The sequence below is a fragment of the Equus caballus genome, chromosome 13, assembly GCF_041296265.1.
Source record: "Equus caballus isolate H_3958 breed thoroughbred chromosome 13, TB-T2T, whole genome shotgun sequence".
Classification (NCBI taxonomy): Eukaryota; Metazoa; Chordata; class Mammalia; order Perissodactyla; family Equidae; genus Equus; species Equus caballus.
The window spans coordinates 8,018,509-8,038,380 of NC_091696.1; the positions used below are offsets into that span (position 1 = coordinate 8,018,509).

At 39.7% G+C, this 19,872-nt stretch overlaps 1 protein-coding gene across 3 annotated transcripts in view; it reads left to right on the plus strand.

Moving 5' to 3' along the window:
- Positions 1-18,496, plus strand: part of LOC138917086 (cytochrome P450 3A12-like) — a 32,909-nt gene extending 14,413 nt beyond the window's left edge. For all 3 annotated transcript variants that reach the window (XM_070231651.1, XM_070231649.1, XM_070231650.1), the window contains 7 exons: positions 332-480; positions 3,773-3,900; positions 4,985-5,051; positions 8,459-8,619; positions 9,230-9,456; positions 15,620-15,782; positions 17,942-18,496. In XM_070231651.1, coding sequence (XP_070087752.1) covers positions 332-480; positions 3,773-3,900; positions 4,985-5,051; positions 8,459-8,619; positions 9,230-9,456; positions 15,620-15,782; positions 17,942-18,037 — 991 coding nt within the window. In that variant the 3' untranslated portion in view covers positions 18,038-18,496. The remainder of the gene's footprint in view (positions 1-331; positions 481-3,772; positions 3,901-4,984; positions 5,052-8,458; positions 8,620-9,229; positions 9,457-15,619; positions 15,783-17,941) is intronic.
- Positions 18,497-19,872: the final 1,376 nt, after the last annotated feature.

Sequence of the window (19,872 nt, forward strand, 5' to 3'; positions counted from 1 at the left end):
GAAAACATACTCCTGTAACTTGCCTATTATGGGTTTCTATTCCTGTATGACTCAGCTCTTTGAGCTCAGAGGTGGGTCTAACTCGCCTTAGTGTCCCCATCATCCCTAGCACAGGGCCAGCTGCATCATTGGAACCTGATAAACACCTCATGGGTGAGTGTGAGGTAACATAGGCTCTTCAGATGATCCAACAGAAGGTTCTGAAGGTGTGTGGCTCTTTACCTGTCTTGTCTGGGCATATGAATTTACATGCACTTCTTGCTGCTTGTGTTGGATAAGGAGAGTAAAGAGGTGCTGATTTTAATTTTTCATGTCTTTCTTTTTCACTCAGCATCTTTGGGGCCTACAGCATGGATGTGATTACTAGCACATCATTTGGAGTAAACATCGATTCCCTCAACAACCCGCAGGATCCCTTTGTGGAAAATAGCAACAAGCTCTTAAGATTTGATTTCCTCAATCCACTCATTCTTTTAATGGGTATGTGGACCAGTATTTTTCTTTTCCTTCCTACCTTGTTTCCTTCCTTCTTCCCACCCTCCCTCCTTTTTCCCCTTCCTTCCTGTTTTCCTTCTTTCTGTAACAGCTTTACTGAGATATGATTCAAATACCATATATTTCACCCATTTAAAACGTACAGTTCAGTTGCTTTTACAACCTAGGCATCCATGCACAGATGAATGGATAAAGTAAATGTGTTATAAATATGCAATGAAATACTATTCAGCCATAAAAAGGATGGAAATCCTGCCATTGCAACAAAGTGGATGAACCCTGAGGGCGATAAGCTAAGTGAAATAAGTCAGACAGAGAAAGGCAAATACTGTATGATTTCACTTATATGTGGAATCTGAAGGAAAAAACCAAACAACTAGAGATAAGATATCCTACCTGTCTTTACCACAGGCAGGGGTTGGGGTGGGGGAAATGGAGGAAGGTGGTCAAAAGGTACAAACTTTCAATTATAAGATAAATAAGTACTGAGGATGTAATGTATGGCATAATGTCTATAGCTAACACTGCCGCATGGTATAGTTTTAAGTTGCTAAGAATAGATCCTAATAGTTCTCATCACAAGGGAAATTTCTTTTTTGTGGATATAGGAGGTGATGGATGTTAATGAAACTTACTGTACTAGTCTTTTCACAATATATGTATATCAAGTTATTGTGCTGTATTCATTAACTTATATGATACTGTATGTCAATTATATTGAATGCAACTGAAAAAAAGATTTTTATTACATTCACATATATATTCAATCATCACTACAGCCAATTGTTAGAACATTTTTGTCAAGAGAGACCCTGTGCATTTTAACTACCACCTCCCACCTCCCTTAGACCTAAGCAACCGCCAATATACTTTCGGTCTGTCTAGATTTACCTAGCTTGGACAGTTCATATAGATGGAACCATACAATATGTGGTCTTTTGTGGCTGGCTTTCTTCATTTAGCATAGTGTTTTCAAGGTTCCCATGCTGAAACATATTTCAGTACTTCATTTCTTTTTATGGTCATATAGTTCCCTAGGGTTTCCATGAAGAAGATCATGTTATCTGGCAATAGAGTTTTACTTCTTCATTTCCTATGTGGATACCTTTTACTTCTTTTTCTTGCCTAATTGCCCAGGGTAGAACCTCTAGTTCAATGTTGAATAGAAGTGGTGAGGGAGGCATCCTTGCGTCGCTCTTAATCTTAGGGTAGAGCATGCAGTCTTCCCCTCTAAAGTACGGTGTTAGCTATGTTGTTTTGTGGATGCCCTTTATCACGTTGAGGAAATTCCCTTCTACTCTTAGGTGGCTGAAGTTTTTTAACACAGAAGGGTGTTGGATTTTGTGAAATGCTTTTTCTGCATCTATTGAGATGATCATGTGGTTTTTGTTTTTTATTCTGTTTATATGGTGAATTGCACAACTTTGCACTCCTGCAATAAACTCCACTTGGTTTTGGTGTGTACTTCTTTTTATATTTTGTTGAATTCAGTTTTCTAGAATTTTTTTGAGGATTTGTGCTTATGAAATGTTGTTCATAAGATATATTGGTGTGTAGTTTACTTTTCTTATGATACGTTTGTCTGGTTGTAGTACAAGTGTCACAGTGACCTTGCAGAATGAGTTTGGGTGTATTCCCTGCTGTTCTATTTTTTGGAAGAGGTTGTGAAAAATTGGTGTTAATTCATTTTTAAATATTTGGTGTAATTCCCCATTAAACCATTTGGATCTGAGCTCTTCTTTGTGATTGGCTTCTTGATTACTAACTCAATCTTTTGACTTGTTATTTGTCTATGAAGATTGTCTTTTTTTAATTGAGATCACATTGGTTTATAACTTTAGATAAATTTCAGGTGTGCATCCTTATATTTTGACTTCTGTATAGAGTGCTTTGTGTTCACCACCAAAAGTCTAGATGCCGTCCGTGACCATACACAAGCACCCCCTTTACCTCTTTTACCTTCCCCTCACCCCATTCTGGTAACACTACAGAGTGTATTTCTTTTTGAGTCAGTTCCTGTAGTTTGCGTCTTTCTAGGAAATTTTCTATTTCACCTAAGTTATTTAATTTATTGGTGTACAATTGTTCATAGTATTCCTTTGTAGTTCTTTTTATTTTATTTATTTTTTGCTGAGGAAGATTAGCTCTCAGCTAATACCTGTTGCCAGTCTCCTTCTTTCTTTTTGCTTGAGGAAGATTAGCCCTGAGCTAATCTGTGCTAATCTTCCTCCACTTTATATGTGGTTGGCTGCCACAGCATGGCTGAGGAGTGGTGTAGATCCACACTGGGGATCCGAACCTGTGAACCCATGTCGCTGAAGTGGAGCAAGCCCCACTTAAGCCCACTGCCATGGGGCTGGCCCCCCTCTTTTTATTTTTTTAATGTCAGTAGTAATGTCCCCTCTTTCATTCGTGATGCTCATAAGTTGAATCTTCACTCCTTTTTTCTTGGTCAATCTAGCTAAAGGTCTTTTCAAAGAATCAGCTTTTGGTTTCATTGATTTTTTTCTACTGTGTTTTATTCTCTATTTCCTTAGTTTTTACTCTTACCTTTATTGTTTCCTTTCTTCTGCTTGCCATAGTTTTTGTTTGCTTTTCTTTTTTCAGTGTGTTAAGGTGGAAAGTTAAGTTATTGGTTTGAGGTATTTGTTCTCTTTAAATGTAGAAATTTGTAGCCATAAAGTTTTCCCTCTGAGCACTGCTTTTGCTACATCCCGTAAGTTTTGGTATATTGTGTCTTTATTTTTATTTATCTCCAAGTAATTTCTATTACCCTTTTAATTTCTTCTTTGACCCATTGGTTATTTAGGAGTGCAATGTTCCATTGCCACATATTTGTGAGTTTCCCAATTTTCTTTCTGTTATTGATTTCTGATTTCATTTCATTGGGGTTAGAAGGCAGCTTGTCTTATTGCTATCCTAAGTCATATTTCTTGAACTGCATGGGTAATTAAAGCAGCAGACTATGGTCTGGATCACCCAAAGAGACTGTAGTGCAATGATAAAAGGCTGAGAACTCCAGCAATTTAATCCTGTTCCTTGAGTCACTCCAAACATGCAAAGAGCCACGGACCTCACTGCTATAGTGATGGCCCCTAAGTGTGGTGTTGCTCTTGTTCAGCCATTTGCTTGGAACTCTGAGCAAAGGTGATAGAGGGAATGGCTCCTCGTTGAGACTTCTGGTGTCTTTTACTCTTCTGATTGTTAGAGGAAATTATAATTGTCTCCAGGTAAAATTTACATTTTTATGTGCTTTCTTTTTTCTTTTCCCCTATAGTACTCTTTCCGTTTCTTCAGCCAATTTTTGAAGTATTAAATATCTCTCTGTTTCCAAAAAGTGCTATTGATTTTTTCGCAAAATCTGTAAAAAGGATGAAAGAGAGTCGCCTCAAAGATAAAGACAAGGTAAAATGTGGGGTGGTTACATGAGGGTGTTCAGTTTTCATAATTTATTGAGCTGTACGCATGTGATTTGTGTAGTTCATTGTAAGTTTTTTCAGGTGGCAGAGATCTCTAGGGTTTAGAGCAGGAGACTTCTAACATTTCGGGGAAATGAAGCAGGAGAAAATTGGGGAGGGAGATAAGAAAGTGAGTCAGAGGACAATGTTTAAACCTTAATAATAGGGATGACTATTATTCTGTCACTGCGTGAATATTGTTGAGACAAAACTTTACCGCTTCCCTTCAATAAATTGTCAAAGGATAAAAATTTCTATTTAAAAATTACTTTACTTGGTATTATAATTCCCCCAGATCTCAGATTGGCAAAGAATCATTTCTATTCTAAGCCTCTTATTTTACACATTCCCCGATGGAAGCCCCCATCAGGTTACTTGTAGTGTAGAGTCTGTGTTAAATTGGTGACCTCTCCTGGTCTGGAGTGTGCAGGAGTATTCTTTGACATTGAGGCTGCAAGTTGGCTCACCCAGCTTTGCCTTCATGAGGCCTGGAGAACAGCACTAGAATGTCTGCAGGTCAGGTAGACAGGGCTGGGTACTCCCAGTAACTTACTGAAGATTGTGTAGAGTTCTGGGAGTTTGGGACATTTGAAGACGTTCAGAGGAAAGCTGCTGATGAACTCTGCAAATGTCAGGGGATTAATATATGTGGCCATTCATTAAAAATTAAGGCTGGAGACAAAAAAATGGAATTGAAGTCAGGAACTTCCTTCTGAGCAAGTAGGCATGACAGGAGAGGGAGCAGGCAACTCTTTGGCTGAGAAAGCGTGTTCAAAAGCCAGAAATACTGAAGATCAGAGAGAGGGAGAGACAAAAAACTGTTGGGCATGAAGGCTGGATATCTCTTAGGGAGACGTCTTGCTGTCCCAGATTTGTAGCTGGTGGTTCTGTTCACTGGTGACTCAGGCAACACTAGTTAGACTTCTGGACTTAAAGGGGTCATATTTTCAGGAAAGCGGATAAGCACTCCTGATTTATTTCTGACTTCAGATATGACTGTCTGTCATTGAAATGTCTCTCCCTCCTTCCAGCACCGAGTTGATTTTCTTCAGCTGATGATTAACTCTCAGAATTCCAAAGAACTGGACACCCATAAAGGTAACCAAAGAGTCTTCAGAGGGCCAACATGGGAAAGCTCAGAGGGAGCAGATGCTTCTGAAAATGTGCAGGAAGCTTTTCCAGACAAATGAGAATTTAAGCCAAATGGAAGAAAGACGCACTTTCAGATATAAATGGTAGCCAGAGGCACTTTCTAGAAACATGCAGGCACAATTGTTTTCAAAGCTTGAGAGAACCATAACAAGTATTCCACGTCCCAAAGACAATCAGTAGTCTGTTGATCCCCTACATCAGAGCCTCTGGGGATCTTGTTTCCACGTCAATTCTCAGGCCTTATCCAGGCCCACTGAATCAGAACCTCCACCTGGCAATTTGCATCAAGGTTTCATTACAGAAGACAATTACCCCAGTGTTGGTGACTTTAACTTAGAGGATTGTTTAAAGTTGTGTTCACTAGTTTAATCTATTGTAAAGTTTTATTTTTCCCTTTGTATTAGCAAGCAACTTGTGAAGGAGGCCTCTGAGACCGTGTAAACATTCTGTCCCTCTTCAAATGTCTCCTACTACTTTTATCATCCATTGATGGTTCTAGATTGAAGTCATTATTACTATGACAGTTGCCAAATGATGACTTTCCAATTTCATCATTTCTTCTACCTTCATGAGTTGATGTTCCATTGTAAGGAGAGCTTTCCATTCTCTTTCATTTATTTATTTGTTTATATATTTGTATCAATCAGATCTCATATATTACTAATTTACTCTCTTATAGCATTCCTTATTTTGATGCTCAAATTCTCTCAGGTTTGTCAACGGGAAGCCCTTTCAAGTGGATTCCTGTGTCCTTATTTTCTTCTTCTTTTTTTTAATTTTATTTTTTCAATAGACTTATTTAGAGCAGTTTTAGATTCCCAGCAATATTGAGTGGAAGATACAGAGATTTCCAATATACTCCCTTCCCCCAACTATGCACAGTCTCCCTCACTGTCGAAATCCCTACCAGACTGGTACATTTGTCACAATCAATGAACCTGCATTGACAGATTATCACCCAAAGTCCATAGTTTTCTTTAGGGTTCACTCTTGCTGTTGTACTTTGTATGGGTTTGAACAAATGTATAATGTTGTGCATCCACCATTATAATATACAGAGTATTCTGTATCATTTCACATATTATTTTCCGAACACTTCCTTGCTTTGGAAGATATTCTGCGTTTCTCTTCTATTCCCCCAACCAGCCCTGGAATCAACCAATTCCCCAAGGAGCTCTGGTTCTTTGTAATGAGAAATGGTATTTAAAAACTGAAATCTGGGATCTAGGAGTGCCCATTGCTACTAGGGTTTCTTTCCTTCTAGATCCTCTCAGTGGACAAAGCTAAGAACACCAAATATATTTGCACAGAATTGATAAACTTAAATATTTCTATATCGACACCTAACCAGTGGTCTAAACATGCTCTGTATCTCTCTTTCTCTAAAAGGGCTCTGATTTATAATTTACTTCCTTGACACGAATACTCCCATGTAGTTTATTTCAAGTACCAATCATTCGACAACCATCTCACAGAATTCCTGAATATTTAATGTTGCTTCTTGGGGCTGGCCTGGTGGCATTAGTGGTTAATACCACGTGCTCTGCTTCAGTGGCCTGGGGTTTACAGGTTCAGATCCCGGATGTGGACCTATGCACCATTCATCAAGCCGTGCTGTGGCAGCGACCCATATACAAAGTAGAGGTAGATTGGCACAGATGTTAGCTCAGGGACAATCCTCATAAGCAAAAAGAGGAATATCATCAACAGATGTTAGCTCAGGGCCAAACTTCCTCACCCAAAAAAACCCCCCCAAAAAAATTGTTTCTGAAGAGCAGGGCTAATCTGAGTCTAGCACACCACTATTAATGTATCCATGTCTATGTCTATGTCTATGTCTATGTCTATCTATCTATCTAACTGCATGGTCCAATACAACTTTCTGTGATGAAGGTAATATTCGGTATCTGCCCTGTTCAATGCAGTAAGCACTAGACACATGTGGCTATTGAATACTTGGGATGTGGCCACTGAATCGTATATTGTATTTAAATTTAAGTGATTAAAATTTAAATTTAAATAGCCACATGTGGCTACCATATTGTTCATCACAGCTCTAAACTTTGAGTATCATGAGGTTCATGCTAACCAGGGGGGAGCACTTGGCAGTTGAATTTACCTACAGCAGCATCAGAGAAATCATCATTGGGAAGTCAGAACTCTGTAGATCTTTCTTAAACTTGTTTTCTAGTGTTTTAGTTGTGAATCTTATGGTTGGAGCAGGTAGTAACCATGTTTATTTCAGCACTCTAAGTATCTATATGTTCTAATCTACTCCCAAGCAAATAGATTAGAGTATGACCATGCTTAGTTTCTTCTAGGAGAAATTCAAAATGGAGGCTAACTTATAAACACAAGGGTTCTTTGCTGACCCTGCAGGAGGGCAAAGAAAGGCTGCATGTGCTGAGGAAGATGATATTCAGGCGATGATCAAACAAGCATTGCTGTTCCACTCACTGGAACCTATTTTTCTACATTTCATGCTGGCCAATGCCCTCTACTGACATATTCTTTTTTCTGCTGTTTAGATGCCTCTGATTAGACTAGGGTCAATCACCACTCTTCTGTCATTTTGTGTGTCTCTGTAGTTTCTGTTCATATCTGGGATCTTCCATTTGAAGACTTGTGCCTCAGGTTTTCCATTACCTGATGCCTCTCAATGTGCAATCAATGCTTCTGAGGTTAGGTTGTGCACACAAAGCACATCTCGTGAAATCAGATTTTGATTCGATAGCTCTAGGGTGGGAGTTGAGATCCTGCACTTCTAATGAGCTCCCAGCTGTTGTTGATGCTGCTGGTCCACGGACCATACTTTGAGTAGCAAGAGTTTATGTGTAGTCCAATATTATTCTCTTAAATTCCCTCATATATGTTAGGGAAACGATCCTTTAATTTTCTCTATGATTAAGCCTTATTCTTGTACACTCTCTTAAAAAATTTCCAGCTATATTTTAGTGAGTTATTAAGTTTTTCCTGTGGGTAATGCTATTCCATACTACTTGTAGCTAAAGTTCTTTTCAGACTCTCCAAGGGACATACTGAACACTGTTTATGTTAGACAGAAATGCTATCTCTTAAGTTACCCAGCTGTGTTGCTGGAGATGGGCAGCATAACCAGGAGGCGATGGCCAAGAACAGTGTAGACCTCAGGAGAAACTGAATTAAGACAATCTTTTCCTTTTTCTGTTCTCTCAGATAGACAGCAGAGTGCAAACCACTTTCAGTTAGACTCTGACCTGCTTTTCTCTTTTTTCCCCTATGGTATTGAGAGTTTCCTTTGGATTTATAAACATCTAAACTGTGCTGTGTTATACTGACCTGCTTTACCTAAAATGTCTTTCCTCTCCTTTTAGGTCTGTCTGATCTGGAGCTCGTGGCCCAATCTATTGTCTTTATTTTTGCTGGCTATGAGACCACAAGCACTTCTCTTTCCTTCCTTTTGTATCTTTTGGCCACTCACCCTGATGTCCAGCAGAAGCTGCAGGAGGAGATTGATGCAATTTTCCCGAATAAGGTGAGTGGATGATACCTGGAGAGGGAGGGAGAAGGTGAAGTCTTAGGAAGAATGTCTCCTCACCTCTTCCTAGGAGTTTTGCAAAAAGCATAAGTATCAATTCTTTCACCTATTCTATTTAAGATGGATCTAAAGAGACAAAAAAGGGAGAGACCTAGGCAGTGTATGCTACTCACATAAATATAAGATCTTTGAAAAAGTGCTGATCCAGGCATATCTGTTGTCTTTCACCACATTGTTGCCAAGTGAAATTCACAAAACCTCAGTGGCATCTGACAATACGTTATCTCTGTTGATGTTGGCTGGAGTTACTCTGGGCTGGTTGTGAGCTGGTCTAGGCTTGCCTTGGCTAAGCTGGGTGGGATGACTCAGCTCCTCCCGTCTCTCATGCTCCAGAAAACCAGCCTGGATGTCCACTTCTTAGGGCAATGGCAGAAGGCAACAGCAAGAAGCCCAGTCACATGGGTGCCTTTCAAAACTGTGCTTGCATCACACTTAGCCAACATTCCGTTGGTTCAAAGGAAGCCACAAGGCCAACCCCAGAGTCAGAGACTGAGGGAAAAGTGGATCCCAAATCTCATTTTATCAAAACCTGTTTCTCTCTTCCAAGGCACCTCCCACCTATGATGCCCTGGTACAGATGGACTATCTTGACATGGTGTTGAATGAATCTCTCAGATTATTCCCAGTTGCTGTTAGACTTGAGAGAGTCTGTAAGAAAGATGCGGAAATCAATGGAGTGTTCATTCCCAAAGGGACAGTGGTGATGGTGCCAACCTTTAGTCTTCACCGAGCCTCAGAGTTTTGGCCTGAGCCCGAGGAGTTCCGTCCTGAAAGGTACAGGGCCCCTGGGAAAGGGAACCCACCCTGATTATGGCAGCTTTGAGCATATTCTGACATCTCTTAGTATAGATGAGAAATGTGTGATTGCACAATCATTTATTTGTACCTCTTATTATTTTTGGCTTCTTTTTTTCTTATTACAATAGGGGTCATTGTTGTCAAAATTTTATGAACTGAAGACCAGAAAAAGGAAAATTGTAACTGTCCACATTGCTGATACCTCAAGATAGGCCTCATTAACAATGTGATATATATCCTTATACACATATTTCTATACATATTTACATTTAAAAAATTAGAATGGGGAGCTGGCCCTGTGGTGTAGTGGTTATGTTCGGCGTGCTCTACTTCAGTGACCCAGGTTTACAGGTTTACATCTGGGTGCGAACCTACACCACTCACCAGCCATGCCGTGGTGGCAACCCACCTATAAAGTGGAGGTAGATTGGCACAGATGTTAGATCAGGGCTAATCTTCCTCAGCAAAAAAAAAAAAAAAAAAAAAAAATTAGATTGGTATTACATTTTATTTGGTTTTGAACTGCTTTATTTACCAATAAATTATAAACAACATTCTATGTTACTGTATCCATATATATTATATGTATTTTTGCGTGATTGCATGCATTTGCCATAATTTACTGAACTACTATCTGATTTTGGGAATATTGGCTCATTTTTCCTTTATGTTTTTCTATGATGTTCTCTTCAGCTCTCCTAATTTACCGTCAGCATTCCCACATTCCACTTTTTTAAGCTTTTCTACTGTTTCCTCTAGCACTATTGTAAGAGTGCTCATGATGACGTGCAAGGTCCTCATCCCTGATGGTTTAAGCAGCCTCATTCAGGATGAATGTGAACCCATGTCCTCTGGTACTGTCTGTGGCTGCAGTCTTGTCCCAGTTCCCTTCTACTCTCAGTATTCGGTAACCTTTCCAAAGGGTATTCACCTGCTGTCTAGACATCTGAGACATCCTCCTTGGTGGGGTCTTGGGCATGCTCTTCTGGGAATTCAGAGCCAAGGTCTGACTTTGGGCACAGCTTGAACTCTGGGAAGAGCTGATTCTTTCACATTTATTGCATTGGTGAGCAAAATTTGGAATGAACTGTTTAGGACACTAGCAGGGATCTAGACTTTTCTTAGCCCCTGACTTTAACCTCCCTGATGGCAGGGACCTCGTCTTGTTGGCCATGGTGTCCCTAGTGCTGGCATAGCATTTCCACATAGTACTAGTTGAAAGAAGAAGTCAGAGTTGACCAACTCTGTTTTCTGGGCCAGAGAGCCTCTGAGATGCCTCCAAGCTTAGCAGTTCTCCTGTGGTTTCACCAGCATCAAACTAGAGAGTGCTCGCTGTACTTCTCTTTGATTAATTCATTCATCAAACAGAGAGTAAGTGATTTCTGTGTGTCAGGGACTGGGCCAGACAATGAGAAATCCAAATGTTAAAAAAAACCTATCATGAAGGATTTTGATATATACGCGAGTATATGTGTTTTGACGTATACGTAAGTATATTCTATGGACACAAGTCTATGGACTACTTTTAATGTACTTATATGTGTCTACCTCCTGCCCAACAACCATCAGCCTATGTCAGCTGTGTCATCCTCATACCATTACTACCCTTCTCCTGATTCCCGTACTATTTTAAGGCATATCATGTATAGCTATTCCAGGATGTCCTCCAAAATATAAAGACTCTTTAAAAGTAGATAGCCACAATGCCATCATCACTCTCCCGACATCCACAATTTTTCTTCATGTGATCGCATATTGAGCAATCATATTGAATAAAGCATAGGTCTAACCTTCAAGGAATTTATAGCTTAGTGGAACAGATAGAAAAGGAAATCAGTGATTATAGCAAAGTAGAGTAGCATCACATGCCCATGTACGTTATCTGATGTAAGCTATTCTATGGGAGACACACCCACACACACCACACACACCCACACACGCACAGGAAGACAGAGAGAGACTGAGAGAGAGTAGAGAGAGAGAGATAGAGAGAGAAGGAGAGAGAGAGAAGGGTAGGGAGAGAAGGGAAAATAACAATTTAAATAATAGGAGGCATTTCCCCTGCTTTTTTCAAAAATTTCTTATCGTTTTCAGTGTATAGGTATTTCAGCTACTTGGTTAAATTTATTCCTTGGTATTTTATTTTTTGCTGCAATTGTAAATGTAATTGTATTCTTGATCCTCTTTCTGCTAGTTGGTTGTTAGTGTATAGAAATGCAACTGATTTTTGTATGTTGATTTTGTGCTCTGCAACTTTGGTGTATTCATTGATTATTCCTAATAGTTTTGGGGTGGATTCTTTGGGTTTTATATATATAGAATCATGTGATCTGCAAATAGTGAGAGTTTTACTTCTTTGTCTCCAATTTGGATCCCTTTTGTTTCTTTGCTCTGGCTAAAACTTCCAGTACTATGTTGAATAAGAGTGGTGAGAGCGGGTATCCTTGTCTTGTTCCTGCTCTCTGAGGAACAGCTTTCAAGTTTTCATCATTGATTATGTTGTTGGCTGTGCGTTTGTCATGTATGGGCTTTATTATGTTGAGGTCGTTTCCTTCTATACCCATTTTATTGACAGTTTTTTAAATTATAAATGAATGTTGGACCTTGTCAAATGCTTTCTCTGCATATATTGAGATGATCTTGTGACTGTTCTTCTTCATTTTGTTAATGTGATGTATGACATTGATTGATTTGTGGATGTTAAGCCATCCCTGCATCCCTGGAATAAATCCCACTTGATCATGGTGTATGATCCTCTTAATGTATTGTATTCAATTTGCTAATATTTTGTTGGGGATTTTTGCATCTATGTTCATCAATGATATTGGCCTGTAATTTTCTTTTTTTGTGTGTTGTCCTTGTGTGGTTTTAGTATCAGGGTAATGTTGCCCTTGTAAAATGAGTTAGGAAGCATCCTGTCCTCTTCACTTCACAGCGTCTGAGAGGATAGGTATTAAATGTTCTTTGAATGTTGGTAGAGAACATTCAGAGACAGAGAAGCTGTGTGGTCCTGGACTTTTGTTACTTTGAAGTTTTTGATTTCTGTTTCAATCTCTTCACTTGTAATTGGTCTATTCAGATTCTCTGTTTCTTCTTGATTCGGTTTTGGAATGTTGTGTGATGCTTAGAATTTGTTCATTTCTTCCAGGTTATCTGACTTATAGGCCTATAGCTTTTCATAGTGTTCTCTTATAATCCCTTGTATTTCTGTGGCGTCTGTAGTAATTTCTCCTCTTTCATTTCTTATTTTATTTATTTGTATCTTGTATCTTTTTTTTTAGTGAGTCCTGGTAAGGGTTTGTCAATTTTGTTTATCTTTTCAAAGAATGAGCTCTTACTTTCATTGGAGCTTTCTATTGTTTTTGATCTCTATTTATTTCTGCTCTAATTTTTATTATTTCCTTCCTTCTACTGACTTTAGGCTTTGCTTGTTCTTTTTCTAGTTCTTTTAGATGTATTGTAAGCTTGTTTATTTGAGATTTTTCTTGTTTCTCAGGTAGGCCTGTATTGCTGTAAACTTCCCTCTCTACCACTTTTACTGCATCCCTTAATTTTTGGTATGTTGTGTTTTAATTTTCCTTTGTCTCCAGAAATTTCTTGATTTCTCCTTTGATTTCGTCATTGATCCAGTAGTTGTTCACTAGCGTGTTGCTTATTCTCCATATGTTTGTGACTTTCTCAGCTTTTTTCTGGCAGTTGATTTCCAGTTTCATAGCGGTGTGGTTGGTAAAGATGCTTGATATGATTTCAATCTTCTTAAATTTACTGAGGCTTGCTTTGTTTCCCAACATATAGTCTACCTTTGAGAAAGTTCCATGTGCACTTCCATATCTTCCACTGTTTTTGATGGAATGTTCTTTATATATCCATTAAGTCCATCTGGTCTAGTGTTTCATTTAAGGCCACTGTTTCCTTCTTGACTTTACAGGAACTGTCCGTTGATGTAAGTGTGGTATTAAAGTCCCCTACTAATATTGTGTCGCTGTCAATTTCTCCCTTTAGGTCTGTTAATAATTGCTTTATATACTTTGGTGTTACTATCTGAGGTTTATCTATATTAATAAATGTTGTATCTTTTTCATGGTTTCTTCCATCTATCATTATATAATGACCATCTTAGTCTCTAGTTATCTTTTTTGGCTTGAAGTCTATTTTGTCTGATATTAGTATGGCAACACCCACAGTTTTTGGTTGTCATTTCCTTGGGGTATCATCTTTCATCCCTTCACTCTGAGCTTATGTTTATCTTTAGAGCTGAGATGTGTTTTCTGGAGGAAGCATATTGTTGGGTCTCAGGTTTTAATCCATCCGGCCACTCTGTGTCTTTTGATTGGTGAATTCAATCCATTTACATTTAGAGTGATTATTATATATGAGGGCTTCATACTGCCATTTTATCTTTTGTTTTCTGCTTGTTCTATATTTCCATTGTTTCTTTTTCTTGTATTTCTGTCTTCCATTTCAGTTTGGTGGTTTTCTGTGATGTTTTCCTCAGTTTTGTCTTGATTTATGATCTGTGACTGTGCTCTGATTTTTTGTTTCATAGTTATCATGAAGTTTGTATAAAGGATCTCAGAGATCAGGTAGTCCTTTTTCTGATAGCCTCTTATCTCCAATAGCCTATGCTTGTTCTATCCTTTCTCTCTTTCCCATGTACCTTATTGTTGTTATTAATTATTCCATTTTTTGTGTTGTGAGTTTGTGACCAAATTGAAGTATGTATAGTTATTTTTGATGCTTTCTTTCCCTTTAGCCTTCATGTTATAATTAAGTGTTTACTAACCTATTCTGATAGAGATTTTAAATTTTCTGATTCTGTCTATTTATCACCTTGCTCAAAACTTTGTAAAGCTTTGCTTTGTTGTTTCATGTAGGAGGGATCCTTTCAACATTTCTTGTAAGGCAGATCTCGTGGCGATATACTCCCTCAGCTTCTGGTTGTTTGTGAAAACTTTTATTTCTTCGTCACATCTGAAGGATAATTTCCCTGGATATAGTATTCTTGGCTGTTAGTTTTTGTCTTTCAGTATGTTGAGTATATTATTCCACACTCTCCTGCCCTGTAGGGATTCTGCTGATAAGTGCACTGAAAATCTAATGGGAGTTCCTTTGTGAGTTGTGTTCTTCTCTCTTGCTGCCTTTAATATTTTTCCTTTGTTATTGACTTTCGACAGTTTTAATATTACATGCCTTGGAGAAGGTCTTTGTGGATTGATGCAATTAAGAGTTATGTTGGCTTCAAGGACTTGCATGTCCAGTTCCTTTTCCAGGTTTGGGACGTTCTCAGGTATTTCCTGCAGCTGATGGAGCTGGTGTTGGTGGTGCCACCAGTGGGGGCTGAATCACTGGTTGTGCTGTGGTTCCTGATGCTTCTGGTCACAGGTCCGCTGTACACCCATAGGTGGAGAGCAGGGGCTGAGCCAGGAGAGGTTGTTTTTTCTGCTTCTTCATGCAGCCTCTGGTCTCTGGTGCTAGTTGGTGTGTTTTGAAAACTCAGGTCAAGCTAGGCCACTCCTGCCAGGAAAATCTGAGTTTTTTATACTATCCCTACCTTGGGAAGACCTGGCCACTGCCAGGAGAGGGGGAGGGGACATACATGCTGGATCCCCTGGAAGACAGGAAGGGACACACTGATTTTGCTCCGACCACATCTGCTTGCAGTTGTGCGAGGCATGATGCACACTTCCTCTCCTCCCGCTGTGCCAGCTCTTTCTGCTCTTCTCAGAGTTGCATGAGCAGTGGTGCCTGCTGTTTATGCTCCACTCGCAGTCATGCTAGCCATGGTATCTGCTATTTCTTCTCCACTTGCAGTGACTGTTTGCAGGTGCATGTGCTGGCATAAGGATCCACACCCTGGATTGCTGCTGCCAGGCGAGGGAGAGGTGTCTGTTCCCCTAGTTCCACTGCCTCCGAGGATTGCAGTCCACCTCCCTTCAGATGTACAGATGTATGGATGTCTTATGCACCTTGTTTTGCTGTGTAGGGAATCCCCTGTTGATGAATGGATGCTTGATCGGTTGTAACTTAGAGGAGAGAGACAGAGGAACAGCTCTCTCCACTATGATGCTGATGTCAGTCTCCTACCTCTTGTGATTTTTATGTTTCAATAACTTGTTTATATCTACTATTGTGGAACCAGATTCAGTAAGAAGAACAAGGACAACATAAATCCTTGTATATACATGCCTTTTGGAAACGGACCCCGAAATTGCATCGGCATGAGGTTTGCTATGGTGAATATGAAACTTGCTCTTGTCAGAGTGCTGCAGAACTTCTCCTTCAAACCTTGTAAAGAAACACAGGTCAGACAGTTAACATTCTGCATAAATAATGTCTTATTGGGAGTTTTTTTTTTTTTTTTTTTTACTTGGGGTCGGGTCTTTCTCTCTTTATAGGAAAGAATGTGTTCTATTCAAAGAATAATTTACTACTGTCCAGAGAATCTGTTTGGAGCCATCTGTGACTTTAGGGCCCTTCAACTCTGGACTGCTAAGTCTGTGGTGTTAAAAGACCCAACTATAAAGGTCATCTAGAGTCAATTCAATTAGCATGACAGGAAGATGTGCAGGCCTTTGAACTAGAGCAAAGTTTTAAACTCTCTTTCAAGTCCACTGGAAGGAAGGGGAAGTGTTGTGAATAGCCATGAAATACAGAAATTACCACATCATGACTTTTGAATGATACTCTTCTCCACCAGACCTTAAAGAAGATTTGCGAGAACAGTTCTCAACCACTCTCAATATAATGAAATCAATGGGGAGCTTTAAAAAATGCTGATGCCTAGGTCATCTCAGAAATTCTAAAATAGCTCATGAGAGTGGGGCTTAAAAGCACCCCTGTTGTATCTCATGTGTAGCCAAAGTTGAGAATCGTTGATTTAAAGCTTCTCTGCCAGATGTGAAGGACTCCCACAACCAGGGTCATCCTGGGTATTTGACCTCACCTTACAGGAACCCTGCTCCAGTCAAGCTTGGCTCCTTTTACATCCTCATAATAACTTGATGAATATTCGTCCTGCTTTCCTCCACATTCTGTTCCCATCCTTCAAGTCAAATTTCATCCCCCAAACCCCTCCATGGAGCCTTCCCCATATAGTCTAGGAGCCCATTTTCTCCTCTGCTCTGTTATGAGTTTCTGCAGGCTGGTATCATTGGTCAGACCACCTAAGCTAATAGTTTGTCATTAAACCATCCTGTTTGGTTCTCTATGTTTTCTTTGTACGTAAGAATGTCTTTAACTCTAGCTGGTGCCTTGAAGTCATCCACTAAATGCTTAAGGAGTCATTTGAGTTGATTTCGAGCTCTTGGACACAAATTTTGAACTATTTTAACTATAAAAATGTAAATGACATTTGTGTATGTGCATGTTGTATGTGTGTGTGTCTGTCTGCAAGGGAAATATATGTATGTCATGTTAAATTATAAAATAACAAGGTTTTATATTTATAGAAAGATCTGGAATCTCTCCTCTGGAGAACATAAAGAATGGTTGCCATTGATTCAAGTCCCTATAATAAGGATTATTTCTAGGACTCGTGCATTTAATAGTTAAGTCCTCCCCTTAAATAAGTTCTCTTCAGGGGAGAGGTGGATAGAGATGGTTTCCATCTTAGTTTTCACTTTAGGGAAATTGTGTGGCAGTCCTGTAAGTGTGTACAAACAGGGGACTCAGTCCTGAGAGAAAGTCAGCCTCTGACACACCTGGGGTGGGCAGACACTCCCTATAAGCTCCCAGTCATCCACAGACTGGTGCTTCTCACCCTCCATGACAATTTGCTTGCCCTTCAGTCAACTGAGTCCCAAAGATGACTCTGCTGCTGGCTCAACCACCACTGAAGGAATGACTGGGTGAGAATGAAGCTAAAACTATCAGTCAAAACACTGTAGGTGAGAAGTTCACCATTTGCACTACACGTGGGATCCAAGAGATGTTAGAAAACAGGCATAATGCTTCACAAAGACCCCTTCCCATCATGAAACTGGATGAGTTCCACTGGGAGTGATGACTGGACTCTTTAGAAGTTGAGGATGGTTCATACAATTAAAATGTCTCATACTCATTCAGGAGTACTTTGCAAGTTCCAACATACAGAAAATTAATTCTATATGTCTTTTCACAATAGTTTGCCATAATCCCTAAGAATCTGGTTTACATTTTAATAGTTCATTCATTTTACTTAAAATTTATGTCAAAAATGAAGAGAAGCCAACATGATTTTGTCTCTGACCTGCTCCAAAATGGTGCTGCATGGATATTTTGTTGAATGAATGGATGGATGAAAGCTTTACTGTCCAGTCTCATGCAGCTTATAGACTAAATATAAAGAGTCAAAGATATGTGATGTTAAAAGTAGTTTATATGTTTTAAAAGTATTATTGTCCTTAATGTATCTCATCTACTTTGCTTCTGTTGTTGGGAGAGTTTGTCAGTCAGTTAACACATGGTTGTTTAACTTTTGCAGATTCCCCTGAAATTAGGCAATCAAGGACTTCTTCAACCGCAAAAACCCATTGTTCTAAAGGTTGAGTCCAGAGATGGGACCGTCAATGGAGCCTGACTCTCCCTAAGGACCTCCATTTTGTTATTCAGGGAAACTTTATTCCAGAACCCCAGAGACATCAATTTCTTTTGTGAATAAAACCCAGAATGAAGATGGGCTTAGCCTACTGCACTTGATGGATGCCTAGGGATTCTTACATCCATTGCACTTTCTTAGTGTCTGTGTAGAGTATTATAGGTTGTGTAATAAAAAGGAGGGGACTAAGTAAGCACCAGAAATGTGGACTCAGCTTATCTGGTTCTCACAGGATGGTCTCCATCCACCCCCACTTAGTACCATCTACTCTTCCTGAGCACTGATCAAGAATAAAGTTTCTCAACAATTTTATTAGCAAACTTTAATGAAAACAAGAATTATTGTGCTGATTGTCATAGTGACATTTATATCACATGTTAATTTTGAATCTTCTATGAAGTATTATATACTGAGCAAGTCAATAAACATCTCTTTGCTAAAGTGTTATCTGTTGCCTTTGTGCACATTAGGGGGAATCAACAGAACTGAATCAATGAGAGGCAGTGAGTAAATGTTTTTGACAATCACAATCACCAGTTGGGTGGGCCTTTTCCAGAACTCTCCTTTGATACATTAATATAGATGAGAGTTAATCCACTGTGACTTTGCCTGTTCCTTAGAAAGTATATTCATAGTTTAATCTCCCTTTTTGGGGGCACACATTTTTTGTAACACTCAACTAGGGCACTTATTACATTGTTTTGATTTAATTTTTGCATCTCATCTCCCCTGACATCTCTGAATGGCAGGAATCATGTTTGCTTCTAACACTTTTTACTCCATCCAAAACTAAATGATTGGTTGGTCAATTGATTGGACAGAAAGGCCACTAGTTTTCATCACTTTCAGTTGGTATCAGAAGCTGCACAGGTTCTTCCTTTTCCTTTTTTGCCCCTCCCTTCCCCTTCCTTCCTTTTCTCTTCCTGGATAATTCAGTCCTAAAGCCAGTAGGTAGGGAACAGCAAGGTTGGCAGCCACACAGTGGGGGCCAGGGGCAGAAACAGGAGTCACAGTGGCTCCAAGTCAGAGCAGAGTAGGGTGAAGGGTGTGTAGAGGGAGGGGCAGGCTGGCATGGGTGTGGGAGACAAGCAGGGTGACTCGGGGGTCCACGCAGAGCAGTGGGCTGGTGAGAGCAGCCTGAGCCTAGATAGGGTGTAGAGAACCCAAGTATGGTGAGGAGGGCATCCATGAGTGGAAAGGGGTGGAGTGGGGATTGACCACGTAAAGGGGGGATTGATCAAATAAGTAAATATATTAAGGATGATGGAAGCCAGGTTTCCCATTGTTGGGGAAGGGAATCACTGAGTTGGAAAGGGAGAGAACCTTTCCAAATGGAACCCTGAGGAGCCAGAGATGGAAACTTAATATATCAGTGTAAATTCATGTTTTCTGTATAGTATATGGTTGATAGACAGGAAGGTGTATGTGTGTGTGTGTGTGTGTATGTGTGTGTACGTGTGTTTGTTTCGATATAAAAACATATCACTCCTGCTTGTCTCCACTAATAGTACTTAGAAAGTGTGACACCCTAATAGCAATCACACACCTCGTGCCCAGGTATTGGCTTATAGATACTATTTTTTGCTAAAAGGAACCAAGGCTCCTTAGAGAAATGGCTTATTTCAGGGCTGGGACTGGGAAAGTACAGGATGAGCCTGAAAGATTTTGTGGTGCTAGGAGGGAAGAGGATGCTAAAGTGTGATGGTGACATGTCAACAGGGCCCAGAAGCCAACCTGAAGGGCTTCCACTGACCAATTCAGAGACAATTTGAGCATCATAATAGAGAAAGATGGTCAGAGATTATGACCCACTGTAT